Source organism: Mustela lutreola, chromosome 6 (assembly GCF_030435805.1).
Source record: "Mustela lutreola isolate mMusLut2 chromosome 6, mMusLut2.pri, whole genome shotgun sequence".
Classification (NCBI taxonomy): domain Eukaryota; kingdom Metazoa; phylum Chordata; class Mammalia; order Carnivora; family Mustelidae; genus Mustela; species Mustela lutreola.
The window spans coordinates 112,607,583-112,631,109 of record NC_081295.1 but is presented as its reverse complement, the minus strand read 5'-3'; the positions used below and the strand labels follow the sequence as shown (position 1 = coordinate 112,631,109).

At 36.3% G+C, this 23,527-nt stretch overlaps 1 protein-coding gene across 4 annotated transcripts in view; it reads right to left on the bottom strand.

The window, feature by feature from the left end:
- The window catches only part of COL19A1 (collagen type XIX alpha 1 chain), a 323,109-nt gene that overhangs the window by 213,525 nt on the left and 86,057 nt on the right, over positions 1 to 23,527 (bottom strand). For all 4 annotated transcript variants that reach the window (XM_059178371.1, XM_059178370.1, XM_059178372.1 and 1 more), the window contains one exon: positions 21,305 to 21,349. In XM_059178371.1, the coding sequence (XP_059034354.1) occupies positions 21,305 to 21,349 (45 nt within the window). The remainder of the gene's footprint in view (positions 1 to 21,304; positions 21,350 to 23,527) is intronic.

The following is a 23,527-nucleotide window of genomic DNA, read 5'->3' as shown; positions in this document are numbered from 1 at the left end:
GCTGAAATACAAAATTTATTAAATTAAATTCTCATAAATTCAGAGACTAATTTCCAGATCTTTCGTTTTGCCCCACCTTTCATTATACTACATGATATACAACATTTATGGTATGGTGACTTTATAGAATGTTCTAGCTGATAAAGTATATCCACCTTTACTATTGTTCTTTGTCAAAAAAAATTTTTTTACTATTTCCAGTTATTTATATGTATAAACCTTAACCAATTTTACCCAACTTGAAAGTAAATATTAAAATATGTCGGCACTCTCATTTGTATCGCATTAAATTTACATGCTAATTTTGAATTACTAAACTTTTTAATATTGTTAACTTTTAAGAAAATGGTATCTATATTCACTTAGATCTTGTTTCTGCTTTGATTTTCTTTGTATATATTATGTTCCTTTCTTATCCAAATTTTCCCAGAATTCTAATTGCTTTTACCACTTACATTAATACACTTCTTATTTATATTTCTAGGTATTTCAGGCTAAAATAAAGGAAGTCTATTGTGTCTTCAATATATATCTGATATCTAACCAAATTCTTCAATTAGATACCAAATTCTTTTGTAGATATCCAAATTCTTTTCTCAGTTAAATGTCTTTTTCCTACCAAAGTCTCTTAGGTTTTCTATCTATACAATCCAGGCTTTAGGAAAAAGGGATAGATTTATCACTTATCTTCCAATGCATACAACCTGGTATTCTTGTGAAGCAAAGGTGACAGCAATTTTACCTTATTACATCCTAATACTCCTTAATTTCTAATCTAGTTTTGACCTTTAAAAAGTAATATTCACTGTTGTGTTTGAGTAAAAACATTTCATTAATTCCTATTTTGCTTAAATATTTTTTTAATTAAAAGTGATTATTGCAATTATCAAAAGCTTTGGCATCCATTTATATAACCATAAACTTTCATTATTCAATTGATTGGTGTGATGTATTCGGTTCATATAACTCCTAAACTTCAATGATTTCAATGACTTCTGACGTCCTAGTATTATACTACTTGATCCCTCTTTTGACGAATTATTGAATTCTATTAGCTAATATTATATATTTTTAATCTATATCTATATTCATTAGTAATACTTGATTATAGTTTTATTTTTTTATTAGATTTGGCATTAAGATTGTTCTGACTTCATGAAAATTATCCATCTTCAACTATTGGCTAGATGAAATCCTGCTGAAAAACCCGGTTAGTCCTGATCCTTCATTCAATGGCAGATCCTGAATCACTTCTCCACAGTTATTGCTTAGACAGTGATTAATGTAGTCATATTTTCAAGTTATTCTTTGTCAACCTTTTACATTCTTTTGGAAGAAATTATCCATATTTCTGAGTTATCAAATTTGCTTCTTCTTTAGAATTATACATAATAGTCTTCCAGAATTCTCCTAATCCTTATACTATCTGTGATCAAACTTATGTTTATAAATATTTTTAATTCTATTTTGTCTCATTTCTATTTTCTAGTCTCTGTTTCTCTAACTGAATTTTATTTACTTATTTTATTGGTCATTTTATGAAACTAGCTTTTGGGTGTTTTTATCCTTTGTTTAAAAATTCTGTTTCACCAATTTTAGTGATTATATTACTTTCATATATTTATTGTTCTTTTTATTATTATAAAAGATAAAACATTTCTTTTACTTTTATATATCCTCATTTATCTTTTACTTATTTTTTTACTATATATTTTCACCCTCAGAACAGTTTTTTTATGTTTCACATGCTTTAGTATAAAGTGTTTTCTTATTCTTCATTTCTACAAATTTTTCCTTTCATTTATTCTTTTGTTCAAGGGTTATATTTAGGAGTGTTTTTCTTAATTTTGTGGTTTCTTTACTATTGCTTATATCCAGGAATATATTTTGTCATATGTCTGTTTTTGAAGTTTACTTATTTATTTTTTTGGCAGAGGAATCATAATATTTTCTATATATTCCATGAATGTGTAAAGTAATTACCTATTGGACAAATGATTCTTTCTCTGACTCTCTGTCTCTCTTTCTCTGTTCTTCTGTCTCTGTCTCTGTCTCTCTTTCTCTTTGTTGATACTCAGCAATCAACCTAAATGAAGGAGATATAGAAAAGGCTGCAGGTGCCAGCTCAAATTATACCTGAAACGTCGTATTCCTATTCTCAAGAACCAAAAGAGGGAATGAAAGCAGCAAGGTTTACTTTTAACTCATGCTGATCAGAGATAACATATATTGAGTCCCCAAGGATTCTTGTGACAATTTGAGGAGGGCAATCACAAGATAAGACTGGACATCAGGCTAAGTAAATTATTGGAATTTAGATAAGTAAAATTTTTGTTTCTTTGTAAATATGGCCATGACTATTTATTAGCAGGTAAAGTCAGGAATTCACCCCTTAGACTTTAAGGTAAATACTAAATCGTTTTTGACGCAAAAGAAGTGGTTATATCTCATGCTCTTTCTTTTCTTTCTTTAACTGATTTTAAAAAAAAAATCAATACTTAGATTAAATTGTCATAGGACTTTACCTAAAAGAAAAAACCTAAACTAAAGGTCAAATCCATTTTCCCTATTAGACTAAAATTTTCAGTTTCTATAAATTGTGAGAACAAAGAAAATAGGGAGCTTCAGAATTTCCTAGGAAATGCTAAGCAGAAAGCTTAACCATTGTTTTATTTAAGCCAGCCTGAGTCTTTCAAAGGGATTTTAGCTTTTCTAATCTTTTTGTCTGGAGACTTCAGATATGTCTTTTGGTAGGAAGATTTTTCCAGAAATATCAGTGTTCCCTACCATACTGATCTCTTGGTTGGGTGTCAGACGGTGCCCCTACTGGGGGAGAGTGAGCTAAACATGTTGTCAACTGAATGGTCAAAGGGAACTTCCTCCTGTTATTTTTTGGCAATTCTGGTTGAGTGCTTGGCCCCAACCTGTGCCTCAGTCAGTATATAAAAAGTTATTTCCTTTTTTATCTTTCTGGAGGTCACTGTTTTTCCTTTTGTTATATAATACATTCCATCTGGTTCCCCGGACATCTTGGACTTTATCCTCTCTGTGCCTTTAAAGCAACTATTCCATTTGCCTTTTCCTTGCTTTGGAGAACTCCTACCTATGCTTCAAGCATCACTAATGAATTATTACCTAACTCATTTCCCTCTGCCTTGTAGAGTTATGGTTTTCCTTTCCTTTTCTTCCCACAGTGTCCTTTATGATCCATCAAACACTTTATAAATGCCCTTTGGAAGAATGTTTTTTCACCTTCATCTCTGTTATCCTAGTCCTGAACACAGTTATCTGGTACAGAGTAGGTAGTAAAAGATCAGATACATAAATGACTGAACAAACAAATGCGTTCTAAAATCTAGCATGTGTTTTGAAGGAAATTTCAATATCACATTAGGTTATAGTTGGCATCAAACTACTTTGAAAACAAATTGAAGGTCTTTTCACTCACTGATTCTAGCTAACGACCCCTGAGATCAAGACAAACATTAAGATAGGAGAGGCCAGATAAAGGATAGATAACTAAGTTCATGAGAGTTAGTCACTGACATTGATTTGTGAGAATCTTGGAGAGGGAAAGGCCAAGATCCAATAATGTTTCTTATTTTATTTATTTATTTTTTAAAGATTTTTATTTATTTATTTGACGGGGAGAGAGCACAAGTAGGCCAAGAGGCAGGCAAAGAGAGAGGAAGGGAAGCAGGCTCCCTGCCTAGCAGAGAGCAGTGAGCCCGATGCAGGGCTCTATCCTAGGACTGTGGGATCATGACCTGAGCTGAGAGATCATGACCTGAGCTGAAGGCAGAGGCTTAACCCACTGAGCCACCCAGGCGCCCCATGTTTCTCATTTTAAAAATATACATGAGGGGTGCCTGGGTGGCTCAGTGGGTTAAGCCTCTACCTTCAGCTTGGGTCATGGTCTCAGGGTCCTGGGATGGAGCCCCGAATTGGGTTCTCTGCTTGGCAGGGAGCCTGCCTCCCTCTTTCCCTCTGTCTGCCTCTCTGGCTACTTGTGGTCTCTCTCTCTGTCAAATAAATAAATTAAATATATTAAAAATTATACATGAATAATGAGTAAGCCGGATATTGATTCCTGGCAAAATTCTAGAATTAATTATTAAACAAATTGGTTTTACGTTATTAGTACAGAGTAAGATGAATAGCAAGAAAGTACATCATCTCAAAAAACAAAAATCATGCAAATGTTATGAGATTGGCTTCATTCAGTAAGAATCTTAACAAAATTTCTCAAGATGTGTTGGATAAAGGTGGATTAAATTGTAATGGAGGAAGTAAGTGGTTAGATATACTAACTTTACCTTCATTTTGTTTAGCTGGTACCTAGAAAGAGCACTCCAGTGGCATGCAACAGAGATGTGCTCCAGGCCTTGTCTTTCTTATTTGGTATTTATATGAGTTACTCAAAGACTCCTGATCTATGTATACAAAATTCATGGCTGTTACAAAGTTTTTTTAAAAAAGTGACTACTGTAGTAGATGTCAGAATCAAGAACTAAAAGTTGACTAGTAGGAACACCAGGCTAAAACCCCCCAAATAAAAGGTAGCGCACATAAATGTAAGTGCTTCCATTTTGATTCAAGAAAAAAACTTCCTGAGAGGAATACAGACTTTTACATTTTGATATTTGATATCCATTCTACTTGTAAACATTTGTGATTCCAGAGGTAATCTAGCTTATTGTTCTCCTTCTGAGATAGCTGTGCAGTCATCCAAAGGTGGAGCCAGGACTGGGGCTCCGCTCTATGGAATCCAAGCTCCTTCACTCTCCTACACGGCCTGCTGTATTCACTGCTCAAGACATGACAGAAGAACTTGTCTGCTTGTGAGCAGCACACTAACAGGTGACTGGCAGGCCACCGAATCATGAGATGAAGTTTGTGAGGAGCAGGATCTGCAGAACACAGTGGAATACCCTGAAATGCCAACGTGGTTCAAGAGAATACATTAGTTATCTTTGGCTCTTCAAGGAGCTATCAGTAACTTGGAAGAAAAGAATCATCCGAGGGGCACCTGGGTGGCTCCATGAGTTAAGCCTCTGCCTTCGGCTCAGGTCATGATCTCAGGGTCCTGGGATCGAGCCCCGCATTGGGCTCTCTGCTCGGCAGGGAGCCTGCTTCCTCCCCTCTCTGCCGAGGCTCTGCCTACTTGTAATCTCTCTCTCTCTCTCTGTTAAAATAAATAAATTAAAAAAAAAAAAAAAAGAATCGTCCGAGAATGCATTTTTCCAGGAGGTTAAAACTACCAGGAGGTAAATCAGTAAAAGTGACAGGGACTAGATCTGGGCTTAAAATACAGAATTTGGAATTATCTTATTAGCATTAATGAGCAGAGCCTGGACAACCACCTGTGAAAATCCAAATAACAGATGAGTGTCACTGCAGGTGACCTCTGAAGTTCCAAAAGTTCCAAAAGCTTGATTGGACCTCCATCTCCTGGTTGCTATTGTGTGACTCAGCCTTGCGATTTTTTACCAAGACTTCAGCTCTATAAACCAGCTGTATACACAAGTAAACCTTAAGTGACAGGCAGGATTACGATCAGTGAGCCCCTGGAATACAGCCAGAGGGTGAGGCAATCGCATCGCTACACTCCTTCCCAGGGCCAGACAAGTGCAGGTACTTAAAATAACATTCTCCAAAATGCTTGCCCAAAGCATTCATGTGTTAGCATTTTGTATTTATTTTTGATCTTATGGTATGCTTATCAGCAGTACATGAAGAACAAGGAAAAATGTAGAAAAAAACAAAGCAAATGTTAATTGCTTTCTGTATCTTGTCTCATTTATCCTCAATTGCTATTAGAACGGATCATTGATAGGGAGTTACTTACAGGGCTTAAAGGGGATTGTGAAGATTAGTAAGGAAAAATAAGAACCGAGAATGATTTCTGTAAGTTATTAAACTAAGAAGCAATAGATGTTCATAAGCCCAGACAATAACTTATCACACAGTTAATGCACAACATCCACTTAGAACAGCAGCTGCACCAACACCTCTGTTTTCTGTGCAGTGGAATTCTTTCTGTTATTTAAGTCTGATGGGACACACTTGTTCAGCAATTACTATACAGCGAATTGCTTTTACATTGAATGTGAAAGTTCACATGCCAGTGGCTTGCTTCTAAATAAAAATAATGCACCTGCCATCCAATGTTGGATGACATTAAATTAATTATCCTCCCACCATCTGGAATCATCTCCATCAAGGAGATTTGATTAATAAAGTACATTTATTAACTGAGATTTAGTGGAAATAGAGATGATGAATATTTGATGGTTATGTTAAGCAGAAGCAATAGCTAGATTGATGTTTAAATCCATTTCATGAAAAATATTTTTTAAAAACCACATGTTTTTTATAGGCTAAACACTGTCTCCAAATGTAGGGCTGAATTTACTCATATTTAAAGTGCAGTCTTATTAGGAAATGCTCAAGTGTGAGGGGGAAATGGGTAATAGATGTCTTCATTGGTTTTGAGTACAAAAAATACACTAGAGTCACCTGCTCACGAATTCAAATATTTGTATTAAAAATTCTCTTCCTTTCCCAGGGCTTCCTAAAATAAAAATGGAAAGAGATTAACCTAACGAGAGAATCAGGCTTGGACGGGATGAAAGGAAACAGGTGGGAAAGACAGGATGGCAAGATCCACAAGAAGCTGAGCAAAGGGGAGCACAGGGGGAGTAAAGTTGAGTCTGTGGGAAAGGGGGTTAAAAGAGAAGAGTAGAAATCGGAGGCAACACCAGAACCTGGAGTGAAGAAATAGGATAATTGGAATAAAGGTCAAACAAAAAGCAAAATTGAGACAGACTGTAAACTACCCTTTTAGTACTCGAGCACTGATTAATGAGAAACTAAAGTCAAGTTGTCTTAATCATTATATAAATGAGGATCATGCCCTTTCTACTGATCTCTCATTATGTGCCCCTGGATTTCCATATTTCTTTGTTCTTAAATTACATAAAATAGTTATTGAATAAATTTCCTTAACAAAACCAACCTAAGGTCACTATGGTCAATAGTTCCAAAATTCCACTGTAATTGCAACGAAAAATTATGACACAAGAATCAATAGACAACCTTTAACACTACTCCTGAATTAAAAGGACAGTGCAATATTTGGTATTAAAAGAACAGTATGATGTTATTTTATAGAATAAGGAACTAAATAGTACTTGCCAAAGGCAGTGTGTTTCATAAAGGTTGAAAAATAGAAATATGTGACCCAATTTCTTCCCTGCACATTTTAGTATACTATTAAATACATTTATGTTTTATATATTGTCTTTTTGAAACACGATTCCAAGGGTCATACATGTAAAATGAATTTTGGTCTTTATCTCACAAATTTAATAGCCAGAGTTTGAAAAAAATGAGGGTTGATATTGAATTAAATGAATCAAAATATTAATTATCAGACACTTCTGGAAGCTGAAAAGAAACACAAATTAAACATGTCTACAACGATCTCCTCTAGTATTAAATTAACTAATTGAATTCTTCAATGTGCTGGGCAATATGGTGGGTGTTGGAGATAAAGACATAGGTACAGTTCCTGCTTTCATGAAGTTTTACTCTACTGGGAGAAATGGACAAAAACCCTCATGTCAGTAAATTTATAATTCTAAATTGTGAAAAGTGCTATATAGGTGAAATGTAGTGTTGAAGGTATAATGAAAATTATAACAAAAGGAGCTGATTTTGACTGGAGCATCAAGAAGCCTCCTTAGAGAAAATAACTTGCAAGGTGTGATAAAAAGAGACTAGCCAAGTGAAGGGAAAAGCAGTCCAAGCAGTGAGCACACCAGTGGACAGTTCTGAGGCAGAGAAGAGCTCATGAGTTCAAGGGACTGAACAAAGGCTGCTGTGGCTGGAGCCAGAGAAAGCGGGTAGGTGTGAGTTGGGGGGATGGGGTGGTGGGCTGTGGGGAGAGATGAGTTTCAAGAGGCAAATAAAGGTCACAGTGCAGGACTTTGTAGGACGTATTAGGGATTCTGGATAGTAACTTAATGAAAAACAACTAAAAGTTTTAAACATAAGACATGGTTTGTTTTGTAAAGCTCCATCTCTACAACTTAGAGAATGGGAGAAGAGCAAGGGTCAAGACAGGGAGATTAGTCAAGAGGTGACCGTAAATGATTATGGCTTGGTGGTATTGTGGGATATGGAGAGAAATGGATAGATTTAAACTATAATTTGGGAGGAAAATTGGCATTGACCATAAATTTTAGAATGTTATTAAACAATAATGGTGGTATCTTTATCTTGTTCTTAATTTTAATGAGAATTCCTTAAATATGATATCATTATTGGCAAAAATTAGATATTCCTTAGGAAGTATAAGACATTTGCAACTCTGTGTAAGTGAGCTGGGTCTGTACTTTTCTTTCAGGTCTTCCCTTGATCAACAATATTTTCCTATCAAGAACACATGCTTGGGGCACCTGGGTAGCTCAGTTGGTTAAGCAACTGCCTTTGTCTCAGATAATGATCGCAGCTTCCTGGGACTGAGCCCCATGTTGGACTCCCTGCTCAGCACGTGGCCTGCTTCTCCCTCTCCCTCTGCCTCTTCCCTCTGCTCGTGATTTCTCTCTCTCTCTCAAATAAATAAATAAATAAAATCTTTAAGGAAAAAAAAACAAACAAACTTGTGCTTGCTTTGAATATTGGTGCATTAAGATTTTCTTCTTCAATAATCCATACTCCCTCCAGCTACTGCCCTTGCTGTTGTCCCCTTCACAGACAGACTGTGAGAGGGTTTTCTGAATGCTCTTTATTTTGTCACCTGTAATTTGCTCTTCAACAAACTTTAACATGGCGTCTACCCTTATTATTCCGCCAAAAATTACCTTTGCCAAAGTCACCAGTGACCTATATGGCCGATTTTACAGGTTCATCTAGGGAGGCAGAGAATTAGAGTTTGGGTACTTCTTTTTAAATTTTCACCTTCTCTATCTGTTTCTTCATCTATAGTTTGGCGATAATAATAGCAGAGGGTTGTTGGGATAATTAAGTGAGGTAATTCATATAAGCTCATGGAATAAAAATGCTTGCCTATAGTAAATGTTCAGTAAACATTAGCTGCTGGCATTATACCTTATTTGTCTTCTAAACCTGTTTTGAAGATTTAAACACTCACTTTCTTATACACTTTCCTCTATTTTGCAACAGTCTACTGATTTTCCTCGTACTTCTCCGGTTGCATCATTTCAATATTCTTTTTCCTCTACTTAACTTCCTAGTGTTTGTGTTTCTCAGCTTATGGTCACCTTCTTCTACTTCTGACCTCCCTCCTATGCAATCTCATCCACTCCCATTGGTTTGTGCTGACTGCCCCTCCCTCCGCACCATCTGTCATGTAATACAGACCTTTTTTTCTGAACTCGAGGCTCAGATCTAATTAGATGCTATACAGGCATCTCAAACTTGTGGTATAAATCCCCATCCAAATTTGTTCCTCTAATGATATATGATGTCCAGAAATTGTACCTTCTCTTCAGTTGATCCTACCTCCAGGTTATGTCTCAGTTCTATTCACCCCCTCTGTTTCCATCAAAATAGCAAACAAGAATCATCTCATGCTTGCCTACTGCAGAGGTTTCCTAAGTAGCCATCCTACATTTACCCTTTCCATCCTGCATTCTTCTCCAATGTGAAATAAACAGCAAGATGTGAAACATGAAGAGAATTAAAACAGAATAAAGAAGAAAAATCGCTGTGTTCATTTCCTAGGCCATTATCATATATAACAATTGCTTTCAGTGGAAAAACTAATAGAATTAATAAAATTAGCAATTAGAATCATTAAGAGGATTGGGAAAAGTGACCAGATACTAAATAAAAAAACACAAATCAAGAGCTTTTCCATATATCAGCAATACTCACAGTACTATTATTTTCTTCTTACCTCTGCCCCTTCTTAAAAATCCCATACATTTGGGGTACATGGATGGCTCAGTCGGTTAAGTCTCTGACTCTTGATTTTGGCTCAGGTCATGATATCAAGAGTCATGAGAATAAGCCCCGCATTGGGCTCTGTACTCAATGTGGAGTCTGTTTCAGATTCTCTCTCTCTCCTTTCTTCTCTCCCCCCATGCCATGCTTGGTGCTCTCTCACTCTCGCTCTCAAATAAATGAGTAAATTTTTAAAAATCTTTTAAAAAATCTTAAAAAAAAAAATCCTCCCATGTACTCTCTGTAAGCACAGATGAATTGACTGCAGGACTTTCCAGACAGGTGATACGACCAGAGGTGAGTCAACTAGATTCTCTATACTCAAAGTGTGAGTATGAGACTCAGTGATTGTAGTCTGTTATTAGCACTGGGCTTATGAAGGTATGCATACTGTATCCATGCAGTGCATGCCACTGTATCCATTTAATACTAAGTTTATCAATGAGCAAGAAGAGTGAGGCTATAAGATAAGCAAGAGAACAGAGCAGTTTCACAGAAAAGAGACATTATGCAGCCAGAGAAGAAAACAGAATGCAGAAGTATCTTGGTTCTTGATGGCTTTTTAGTTCCGGGTTCTAACCCTTTGCTACACATGAAAAAAATGCTCAACATCACTCAGCATCAGGGAAATACAAATCAAAACCACAATGAGACACCACCTCACACCAATCAGAATGGCTAAAATCAGCAAGTCAGGAAACAATAGATGTTGGTGAGGATGTGGAGAAAGGGGACCCCTCCCACGCTGGTGGTAGAAATGAAAGCTGGTACAGCTACTCTGGAAAACAGCCACTCTGTTCCAAACTACAGTAGTTTGGAAAGTTCTTCCAAAAGTTGAAAATAGAGCTACACTATGACCCAGCAATTGCACTACTCGTTATTTATCCCAAAAATAAAAATGTAGTGATGCAAAGGGGCACCTGCTCCCCAATGTTTATAGCAGCAATGTCCACAATAACCAAACTATGGAAACAGCCCACATAGCCATCAACAAATGAATGGAGAAAGAAGATGTGGCATATAAATACAATAGAATATCACGCAGCCATCAGAAATTGAAATCTTGCCATTTATAATAATGTGGATGGAAGTAGAGGGTATTATGCTAAGCGAAATCAGTCAGTCAGAGAAAGACAATTATTATATGATTTCGCTGATAATGTAGAATTGAAGAGGCAGATCAGAGGATCAGAGGGAAAGAGACGAAAAAATGAAACAAGACAAAAAGAGGGAGACAAGCCATAAGGGACTCCTAATCATAGGAAACAAACCGAGGGTTGCTGGGAGGGGAGAGGGGTAAGAGGGATGGGGTAAATGGGTGGAGAGGGTATGGGCTATGGTGAGCGTGCGAGTTGTGCAAGACTGATGAATCACATACCCATACCCCTGAAATAAATAATACATTATATGTCAAACCCTCTGCTATATCCCAAATCAGCATGTATATTTAACATAAAACCAACCAAAATACTAAAGATGTTTATATTTCAGAACTAGGAGAATTGATGCTAAATTCATAAGAAAGACAAAAACTAAAGCAAATGCTCTGCTAATATCTTACCAGATATTGGGCACTAATTAGGTTCCTTTGCATTTAAGTGTCAATCACAATAAAATAGAAATCATTATTATTCCCAGTTCAAGGATGAAGAAATTGAAGTTAGAGTAGGTTACTATCCAAATTGAAATATCTAGTAAGAAACACCGTAGATGGGTAAGATGTACAAGAAAATATTTTAAAAGAAGAGTAATGAAACTGTATTTCCAGTACTAGATGTTAAAATATTAACTAAAATAATTAAAATAGGGGCGCCTGGGAGGCTCAGTGGGTTAAGCCGCTGCCTTCGGCTCAGGTCATGATCTCAGGGTCCTGGGATCGAGTCCCGCATCGGGCTCTCTGCTCAGCAGGGAGCCTGCTTCCTCCTCTCTCTCTGCCTGCCTCTCTGTCTACTTGTGATTTCTGTCTGTCAAATAAATAAATAAAATCTTTAAAAAAAATAAATAAAAAATAAAATAATTAAAATAATGTGGAAGTAACACAATAATTAACAGAATGCATACCGTTAAAATAATCTTAGTATATACGAACTAGTTCATAATAAAGAAAACATCATGAACAAATGTGTAAGGAAATTATTATCAGACATGGTATTGAGGGAAAAGCTGAGTTTCATCTTCATCTTAACAACAGTTACCAATATAAATTTTAGGTTACAACGTGTAAAGGTAAAACTAGAAGAGTGTATACGTAACAGATTTCTTGAAAGTTTAGGATTTCAAAACACAGAAGTATTAAGGAAATCAGGATAGAAAGACCAACCATCAATCATAAACCTTACAATTTCTGTATCTCAACATACAATAAACATTAAAGGCAAAACTCAAAATGAGAATATTTATAACATACTTGACATAGGATTGTCATCTAGTGTATGTGTGTGTGAATGTTCAATGTGATCGTTAAAGAGACACAATGAATAAAGAGAAAGTTAAAATGAAATAATATTTGACAATTTTTAACATTTAAAAAATGTAATACTTAAAGCCAGTGAGGGTAGAATGAGGATGCAACCACTATTTGTGAATGTGTAAACTAACTTAAAAAAACAAATTGGCAGGGCATATGGGTGGGTCAGTTAGTTATGTAACTGACTCATGATTTTGGCTCAGGTCAGGATCTCAGGGTCCTGGGGTTGAGCCTACATTGGGCTCAGCACCCAGTGGGGAGGTTGCTTGAGATTCTTCCTCTTCCCCTCCCCCCTGCACACATGCTCTCTCTTGCTTATATATGTCTCTCTCACTCTCTCTCCTTCTCTCTAAATAAATAAATCTTACAAAAAAAAATTCTGGAAAGTAAGTATGTACATGTATCAAGAATCTTAAGGGTGCTTGGGTGGTTCAGTCGGTTAAGTGTCCATCTTGAGCTCAGGTCATGATCCCAGTGTCCTGTGATTGAGACCCACGTTGGGCTTCCTGCTCATCAGGCAGTCTACTTCTCCCTCCACCTCTAACCTCCCGCCTACCCACTACATTCATGGTTTCTTACATGCATGCTGTCTCTCAAATGAATAAATTTTTAAAAAAATCTTTAAATTTTCCATACTCATCAACCCATCATTCTAATTCCAGAATAATTCTAATTCCAGAAATCTAGTAAAGAAAGAACAAGAGAAATGTTTAAAGATGCTTGCCAAAGTATGCTAATTCTGTGTTATATGTACTAGCTAAAACATACTTAAAAAAATGAAACAAAAATAAATTAAAAAGCTTAAATTTCCAACAACAGAATAGTTAAATAAAATATTTTATCTCCATATAATGAAATATTACACAATCATTAAGAATAATACTTTAAAAAACTATATGCATGAAATAGCGCACGCTTTGATAGTTATTCTTCTTTTCTTCATATCCCTCCTTTTTTTTGACATTTCACTTTTTCTATAACCACTACTAAAAAAATGAAGCAACAGAGGGTTAAACATGTTCCACACAATCTAGAGTTATTCACTAGCACTGTGAAGAACAAGAAAATGACACCCAATCAGCAATGACTAACGTTAAGCCTCTAGCTTGGCTGTGGGATTACCATTACACTTCCCAATTGCCTGCTACCATGGCTAATTGTAAGTTGGCATGGTTACTTCCATACCAATTGGCATTGGCCACAGATAAATTGCTGTGATTTTTTAAATTATAGTTATTATTCTACTCCATCTGTTCTCTTCATTTTTTGAGTCAGCTGTCAAATCAAACACATAAGTCCTTCCTAAAAGTTGTAGAAGTTTTACACGTTACCAGAGTAAATGGAACAATTGCATAACACTGATCTTCAGTGGAATTCTACAGGTGAACCAAGAGAGAATTAACAGGAAGTAAGGTGACATGTCAACAGTTGTTTTAGTGATGATAGGAAAGTGCTATATTTATAATAATAGTATTTAACATTCTTGCATTAGTTTTAAATACTAGACATAATTGCCAAGAAGGCTTTACTAGTGACATCCTAAAAATACACTTCAACTCTGACCTGCTTTTTCCAGTTGTTCTGGTCTCAATTTTATTTTAGTTAAAATTAATAAACACTTGAGACTATGTGAAAGTACTAATTTGGTTTAATAATTTGGCTTAATTTGGTTTAATAATTTGACATATTGAATTCCTCTATTCCCATTCCAATTAAGAGTTTTATTTTTCAATATTTTCCTGTTATGCAAAAAACATCCCTACCATTTCAAATATGAGTTTATCTTTTGACACAGTCTCTAAGACCCATTGTGCAAACATAACTTTAAGATTATTTTGCAGGTCATGGGAGAAGAATGAAGTAAACTTGCTACACCTATTCAACCTTTTTACTCAGAAGTAGCTTAACTGTTATATTAAAATGTAATTTTTTTTATCTCATTTGTGTTTAATTTATAACAAAAATGATCCAATTTTTACCCCTCCGTGTATCCATACCCCTTACAATATGGCTTTGCAGCTTATATGATCAAGAAGTGGCATCTATTTTCCCAGCCCTTGAGCCTGGGCTGGGTTCAGGAAGTGCTTTGGCTAATGACAAAACATGGCAGAGGTGATGGCCTGCTGGTTCTGAGCTGGGGACTTGAAGAAGCCTTATATGCTTCTGCTTGCTCTCTCTGGACCCCTGCTTTTACCTTGAAAACAAGATTGAGATTTTTGTTGGAGGATGAGAGACTATTTGGAATAGACATGCTGTCTATCAGAGCCCAACCTAAAAGGCCACTCTCAGCCAAGCTGCCAGCTGAAAAGACATACGTAAGCAAACCTGACACCAAAGAATCATTGAGCTAAGCCCAGTCTAAGCCACTAAACTACAGAGTCATGAAATAAATAAATGAATGTTGTTTTAAGCCATTAAGTTTTGGGGTGGTTTGTTACACACCAGGAGCTAACTAATATACTCTCTTGTCTTTGTTTAATTATTTAGAAGGAAAATTTGGAAGTAGTATTAGGCAAAATGTAGATAAAATAATTATATCAAATCTAATTTTCTCCAAATATCAGTATTTTAATTTTTCATATTTTGGCTGTTGAGGACATTTTTATTGAGCACCTTCTAATTACTAATTACTCATTTCACTCTTACAACAATCTCATAAAGCAGAAATTATCTTTATTTTATGGAAAAGGAGACCATTGTAAAGAAAGCAAGGTACATGTCCAGATTCACCCAGCTGGCATGGCAGAGCTGGAGTGAAACATGGAACACAAGGAATGAGAATTTATTTATTCTTTTTTTAAAATTTTATTTATTTATTTGACAGGCAGAGATCACAAGTAGGAAAAGAGGCAGCCAGAGGAGCCAGCAGGCTCCCTGCTGAGCAGAGAGCCGGATGCGGGGCTCTATCCCAGGACCCAAGGATCATGACCTGAGCCAAAGGCAGGGGCTTTAACCCACTGAGCCACGCAGGCACCCTGAGAATCTATTTATTCTATGATGGGTCACTATCAGTTCCACAATGAAGTGTCAACTCTAAGATCTCTTTGGAGTGGTACTCCAGAAACTAGGAATATGTGTTTACTGCTGAAAGAACTAGATGCTACTCCCTGAATGTTCTGCAAAACAGTTTATGCATATTATATATACTTACTCACTTGGGCTTTTTCTCATTCTCCAATAGATTTTAAATGGCTAAAATATCACAGCTATCCTTTTGAATTTTCAATTCAAATTCAATATGCAATTACCATAACAACAACTGAATGAAAAAATAACTAATGTAAATACAAAATATTTTCCAGTATAAAAGGTCTTGGCTTATTTGAAACCATAATTGTTATTTATTTTAGCAAATGATTACTATTGCTTGCCTGATTGACTATAGGTCTCGTGATATCTAATGCTAGAAGTCAGTATTTTAGTTACTTACTGGTAGGCAAAATAATTTATTTGTTGATGTAATAAAAATTAGTCAACTTCTAACCTTGGCTGTTATGAGTCAAATATGAAGTTTAAATCAATCTATGAGAAATAAATCGATAAAATGCTGCTGAATAAATTGTCCACAATTCTCATTAGCAGTTACACATCAGGCCTATATATTATATGTCACAGGTGTTAATACTGAAAACAAACATCAACAGAATAACAGGAAATGAATTCAATGCCTCTACTCTTTGAACCTGTCTTGACAAGAAACCAAAAAGAATAGATTCAACTATGAAATAGGTAAGTAAGGATGTATTCTAATAAGCATTTTCTATTTCTCCTATCATATCTTCAAAAGAATCCACCAAAGGCAATACTAAGTCTAAATACATATTTTATTTTTAGGGCATCTGGGTGGATCAGTTGGTTAAGTGTCTGACTTGATTTCTGCTCAGGTCATGATCTATCCCAGGGTTTTAAGTTTGAGCCCCACATTGGGCTTCACCCTGGGCATGAAGGCTGCTTAATATTCTCCCTCCCTCTCCCTCTCCCTCTGCCCCTCCCCCCGATTATATATATATATATATATATTCTTTTTTTTTAATTTAGGCTGTCCAATGAAAATCTGAGTTATGTCCTTTGAAAATTACCTGATGTTAATTGCTGATAGAAGAAATACAAATGATTGGATACATGGTTTAATTATAAGTAGCCCCAGGCAGTTTTGGAGTAATAAAATACTCTTGTACTCTATCCTACATTATAATAGACATTTCAATGGTTTTATTAATTTGAATATAACATTTTATACAAAATTCTAAAATGATATCTTGTTAAATAAACCAGTGAAGAATAGGGATCAGTCAATGATTTTCCAGTGGATTCTGTCAGGTAAAAATATTTGCAACAGCTATACAACCAAACAAATAGATATTTAAACATAATTTTCCAATTTAAATAACTATTTTATGTCATATGACATTTCAGGACTGAGATAACATTCTGGTAACAACAAGATGATAAAAATCACAAGTCACTGAAAATTTATAGCAACCAGTTTCCTAAAGTTTTAAGAGATGAATTAAAGAAGGAGCCATATGCATTTGTTAGTTTTGCAGTTGCATGTATTATTATGGGCTTAACTCAGAATGGAAGAAAAAATCAGTAATCAAGATGATCAAAGTAGGCAATGGTCATACATTTAAATAAGAGTAAGTCAGAATCTGCTTAACCATGAACACTCTTGGCTATGGAATGTCAAAAATTGGATACTATCCACATCTTCCTGAGCCAGATGGTTCATGAAGAAAAGAGTATTTGATTGTCCTTTTTTCTTTTCTCTCTACTTAAGAAATCTTCAAGGATAAGATTATTTTAATTCGTCAAATGGAAAAGTTCCACACTAGCTAAAACGTCTGAGTCCTTGTAAAGATTTGCTACCTCTGTACCCACGTTAACTTAAATGTCACTCTTGAATGAACAAAATCAACTACATTTTAGCCAGAAAATGTAGAGAAAATGTCAAGAAAAGTGTGCCATGAGCAGCATTTGTCACTGGATGTTTCTTTCTCACAATCAAATCATATTTAACAATAAAGTTGGGAAGAATCAAGTTTAACACCTAAGAAATCAGTTTTTAAAACTAAGTTAGTTAGGACTTGAATGACAATGTAAAAGAATTGGGTTAAAAGCCAACCCAACCACATGAAGCAATTACTTAAAGAAACTGAATGCTATAATGCTATAATATAAAGCAGATGTTCACATTTGCTTTTCTATTGCTTTTTTTAAAATAATGTAACCAAGTAATACTCCTCCTATTTTTACAAAGACCTAAAGTAAAAACCTGGGCTCGGGGTTTAGAAATGAATCGCACTTTAATGAACGCCTCCCTGCTAAATCTGCTTTTTCTAATATGATTGTCAGAGCTCAGTTCATGCATTCACACATTTGGTCACATAATAAGAGTGTGGCTGTATCACTGCTGTGAAGGCTGACAGTATAGGGATAACTATCACCTCAAGAGTGGACTCTCCATTTTGTTCACTAGTCGTAGCCCCTACAACACCCCCAACTATACTGAAGGACCTAAGGAAAATCCCCAAAAGAAGGGTTGTTTGAGATCACGCCTTTAGAAACAGAGAAGCCAGAACACAGACCCTAGCTGCGGTTCTATTCCTCAGTCAGAATATGGACCTCCTGCCTCCAGCTTCATGAGGGATGCTGTTAGAGTGAAAGGATCCTTGAGTGATGCTCACTGGGCAATGAGGCAATGAGATGGGATCATTCCTAGCCATCTAATTGATAAGCCAAAAAAAAAAAAAAGAGAGGTAAACCTGAAAGTAGCTCTTCAGGGAGAGTCCTGCCAGCATAAGTAATTTAAGAAAGAACGAGTCTTTCAAATAATTTTCACTTCAGGACTGATTTGGCTAAATTGTGCTTGCTCAGGTAATACATGAGTTTTTCCTGTCATAAGTTGCTATAAACTCAGGAATATGCTTTCAAATGAGGTTCTCTCTACTTGCTCAAGGTTTGTGAGTTCTTCTCTGGACTAAGGATACCACATTAGACATGCTGAGGAACTACTTGTTCGGTCTGGCTTAACTTAAACTGGCCGGCAGGATAGTTTTCTGGCCATCAAGAAAAACTGCACATTTCTCTACTGGGTTTATACTGGATTACAGAATACCACAGAGTGGTATCATCACTATGAAGATACCCGAAGACCATCACATAGTGTTTTCTCTTTGACAGTTGATACGTGTTTTCTTGTTCTACTGGAGGCAGTGTGCCTTTGGTAGGTACAACATCTCTGAACAATAACAACCTCCTGAATTCTTTTGTTTTACAACAACTGAATTGTCTCATTCCAAACAGACAAATTTTAAACATAGTAAAGGCCACAATAAGGCAACTAAAGAGGAAAGATAGGCCTTACTGTAATTACAAACTCAGTCTTCCACAGAGAATTGAAATTCAAATTAAATTGTCTTTTAGGGGGTGGGGGAATGGGCAAAATGGGTGATGGGGAGTGGGAGGTACAGGCTTCTAGTTATGGAATGAATGAGTAAGTCATGGGAATGAAAGGTACAGCATGGGGTATCAGTGCTATTATGATAGTGTTGTATGGTGACAGATAGTGGTTACACTTGTGGTGATGATAATGCATAGACTTCATGACTATGTTCTACACCTGCAACGAATGTAACATGGTGTGCCAACTATACTGGAGAGGCTGCTTTTAGGCAACGGGCTTGAGTAACAGAAACTCGAGCAAGGCAAAAGGACCCCCAGTGACTACTGAGCTGAATGCCAACAAGCTCATTAAGCCCGAGGCCCTAACTGACCAATGAGCTACTTACAGCCAGGCACAGTTCCTCAGATTACTAAAAAAGGGAGAATTCTCTTCATCCTCATCCTCCCTTATTCTGCCCTCACTACCTCCTTGAGGCAGATGGTCTCCCCTCTGCTGTTCGGCCCACTGCTCTCCGGCGGTGTATTCAATAAACTGTCATCTCTTTTGTTCTGCCTTGGGTGAATTCTTTCACTGCCGGCTCTGCCTTGCCCCCATCCAATTGGGATGCCACAGATATACTTTAATAAAAAATAAATAAAAATAGATAAATAGTCTTTGTTCAAAAAACAAATTAGGTTGTAAGCAGAGCAAGAATCTCACGCTTATGTCCCCTAGAAATGAGTGCTCCACAGACCTTCCTTATTTAATTAATCCAGACACAGTTTCTAATCTAGACACAAAAAGATGGCATTAATTATTTATCTTATGGGAAAATACTTGGGGTCGTAGATCAGCATATGTAGTGTGTAACACTGAAAAAACTCATATTTGCTATTAGGTAGGTAATCATGAATCAGACTATATTCTTATTATAAGGGTTACTATGTGAATCTTACATTTGGCTATAAGCCATTTGAATTATAATTCTCATTCAAGGTGTGTTGTCTTTTCTATTTGATGCCTTGTTTCTTCCTGTTGTCTCCATCCTTCTCCAAAACGGACTATTTGAAAGCGATTGCTAATAAGTCCGAAGAATTAGAAGGGAAATCTTGGAAGCCAAATAAAGAAATGTTTTTCTATACTTCATGGTCTGTGAGAATCTATTACAGAGCAATACCAACTATGTATGGTATTGTATGTAAAATATCAAAATAACCACTACGGTTTTAGTGAAATGGTGACTTTACAGAGAATTTACCTGTTTCCTTACTTATTCTCACGTACTCCTATAGGTAAAGTCCCATTAATAAAGCAGGAACATGTATAAATAGAGCATTAATTTAAAGGCAATGACTGTCATTCTAAAGCAAAAATATACAAAAGATCCCTAAAAAGAGAGATCCACTTTTAAAATGTAGTCATCATCTAATGGAATTCTCCTCAATTATATGATTACTATAGGACTATTTTTTTTCTTCCTCACAGTTCTGTGAGGAAAAGTAATTAGCAAGTAGCTTACAACATGTATAATTTGTCATAATTATTATAGCTGCTCATTCTGTCTAAAATACTTATTGAAGAAGCAAATAACTGATCACGGCCCAGAAAACTAAATACAGGCAAAAGTGTCTAATTTGAGATTATCTCTCCCCCTTCCTTTCTTGTGGCTGTCCAATTACATGACGTTTTATGAAACAAAGGAATGATGCTGTTTTTGTTCTATTCAAAAATAAAACTAGACTTATGAAATGCAGAAGGACTCAAATGATTGTCTGAATGGAAATTCTGGATGACTAGGGCACTTCTATTCTCTGTACTTTCAGTAGAAGGCTATAAATTTTTAAAATGAAGATTGCTTGAATATTGGGTTCATTGCTTCCCTCAGCACCAATCTGGATCTGTACCCACAGTTCTTTTTGCCTCTGAGTCTGATAACCTTTTGGAGTTTAAGGCGTTCACTGTAACTCAATTTAGGATATTGCACAATCCCTGTGGTTCTTCCTACACCTTGCCCACCATCCCTTATTTTAACTCTTTCAAACTCTTCTATTTGCACATCTCTTTTCTGTTTGACCCTATTACAGTTCTTATTTATTTCCTCAGGAAAAAGTCCACTGATACACCAGGTATACATGAAAACAAAACATTTATTTAGAGACCTGGACCCTTAGTGCATCAGTCATCCTATAGCATACAAACACAATGCTCAGGCAATGTTTGAATCATTTATATACCAAAGGAATGCATTTAGGGAGAAATATCTAGATAGAACTACCATCCAAACAAGTTCAGAAAGATTTCTGACAATCCTTCTTATATTAAGTCTAACTTAAGTGAAGCAAATATTTTCAGGTTTTTTTCCTACAAAATTACTGAATTGCTTCTATGGAAGGTACAAGAGAAGTTACATATTCTGCTTCAAAATATTTTCATGAACCTAATGTATTTTTACAGGTGCATACCTCAAGAGAGATATTTACCTTTTCACCAGTTTCTCCTTTGCTGCCTTCAAAACCTTGCTCTCCCTGTAGAAGAGGAATATGATTTATATATAATAATAGGAACACTACTTTAAACACACACAATTATTACAATAATGAGAATTTTTCCAATAACAAAACATCAGTAATTATAAATAAAAATCATTTCAAATATGTAAACTTTAAACCAATCTTAAGTTGGATGACATTTACATATTCCTGAATATTAAAGGGTACAAGCTACAGCTTCATGAGAGTGCTCTCAAGGCAACATAATCTCCTTACACCTGAATTTCTCCATATATGGTTCCTTTCTCATAGATATTTTGAGAACTGAATGCATCAGCATATGCCTGGCACCAACTAAGTTAGCCATTATTACTCTTACTTTTTCTTATTTATATTTATTACTTTTTTATTATTATGACTTTTAATTATTACTGTTACTCTTGATTTCACCAGATCCCTTAGAAGCAGCCTTCTCAAGCTGACTTCTGTGGAATACCATTCCAGGGAGAGCTTTGTGATGAACGAGTTCGGGCATGAACCCCAAGTCCTGGCTCCAGCTCTGACACCAGAGCCACGCATGCTCTTTACCACCCAGATCTCCTGCGTCTCAGTCACAGAAAGGGGACTGGTGGCTGGGGCACTGCTGGCTTTAACCGCCATCATTATTCCAAAAGGTCTATGTCCCCTGTTCTTCAGCTAAAACCCTCTCCAGTCTGACAAGCTTGTTTTCCCACTGAATTCTGCACAGATATTTATAATACTGATGTTTGATTCATACATTCAAACAAATATGCACTGAATGCCAAATATAGGTCAGGCACTGAAGACAAGGAGCCAGCAAATGGCTGCCGGAGGTGGGTCATCCTCACCCCTCCACGCACAAGATGCACTCAGCAAACATCTCCAGAGTACACGGAGACAGTGGATGAAGGGTTTCTTATTTACATTTTTTTCTGTAATGCTGCAACAAGGTGTCACTTGGTACAATTAAAATTCATGTGTTAGAAAAGGAATGCCAGCTTTTTACTATAAATACAGTCTCTCTGTATATATTATAAATGATATATATTATAAATAATATATATGTGTATGTGTATATGTATATGCACATATACACACATGGTCGAATTATTATTTCTGCTTCATCTGCCCTTAAAAACGTTACTGGGAAAGACAACAGGTTAGTATTTGGGCCTCTTTGCCACTGAATGTGTGCTCTAGCTCTATTCTCCCATTTTCCCTAAAGTCTGGACTGTGGCTTGATCTGTTAATCCAAGCTGACATCAAGCTGCTAAATGCCTCCAGTACATCAGCCACAATGTCAGCATGATGCAGCCACCACAAACAGCTGCTGGAAAGTCCAAAACTATTTCCCAGCAGATAAATCTGCACATCCCTTGGCTTGCAGCTCCGCTCACAGATGCGGCACATGCTGGAGCAACGGGTTTTGTCTGGAGCTGCTGTGAAGAAACTCAGAAGCTTGCCATTTCATCACTGCCGGCGCAGACTTCTTTTCTTATCAAGCCAAGGAACAGGAGATTTTTCAAAAGCTATAACTATAAATGAATGCACATCTTTTTTAATGGTAATTTTTAGCCACAGAGAAAAAACCTAGATGTAACAGTAACTTCTGCCGTCTTGTTGCTAAAACTTGGAAAACTTCCAGAGCATAGGGATGATATGGTTGCCCTGGGTGGGCATCTACTACTGCATCAAGAATGCTCTCCCCTGTGGTGGGATTATCTGGGTGATATTATGACAGCTGGCCCCACCTGAAGTGGCTCCCCATAGCCTCCAGGAAACTGGAATAGACCAGACTCTGCTTCCAGCAAGGCTGGTCAGATGCCTGCCAAGGAGGAGAAAGCAGCCCCGGGACAATAAAAGGGTACAAGTCAAGTTCACCTTGGTAAAAAGAAAGATACTAGGCACAGAAAGAAGTAGCCTAGTCAATGCAAACATTTTCACTTATTACAAATTTGTCATTCTGACAAAGATTTTTTTGAAGAGATTAGTTGTAGCATCTTCGTAATATTTAATGTTTTATGTCACTGTAACTATTATGTTTAGTGAGCTGGGATATACAGAAAGGAAGATAAATAAGAAAGAAACAAATATAGTCAAAGGCAGTAAACACTGTTCCACTCTTCATTTTAGACTCTTGTAACAGTGAAAATACGTTCAGAACAGCTCTGGACACTCGCATGGCCCCCAGAA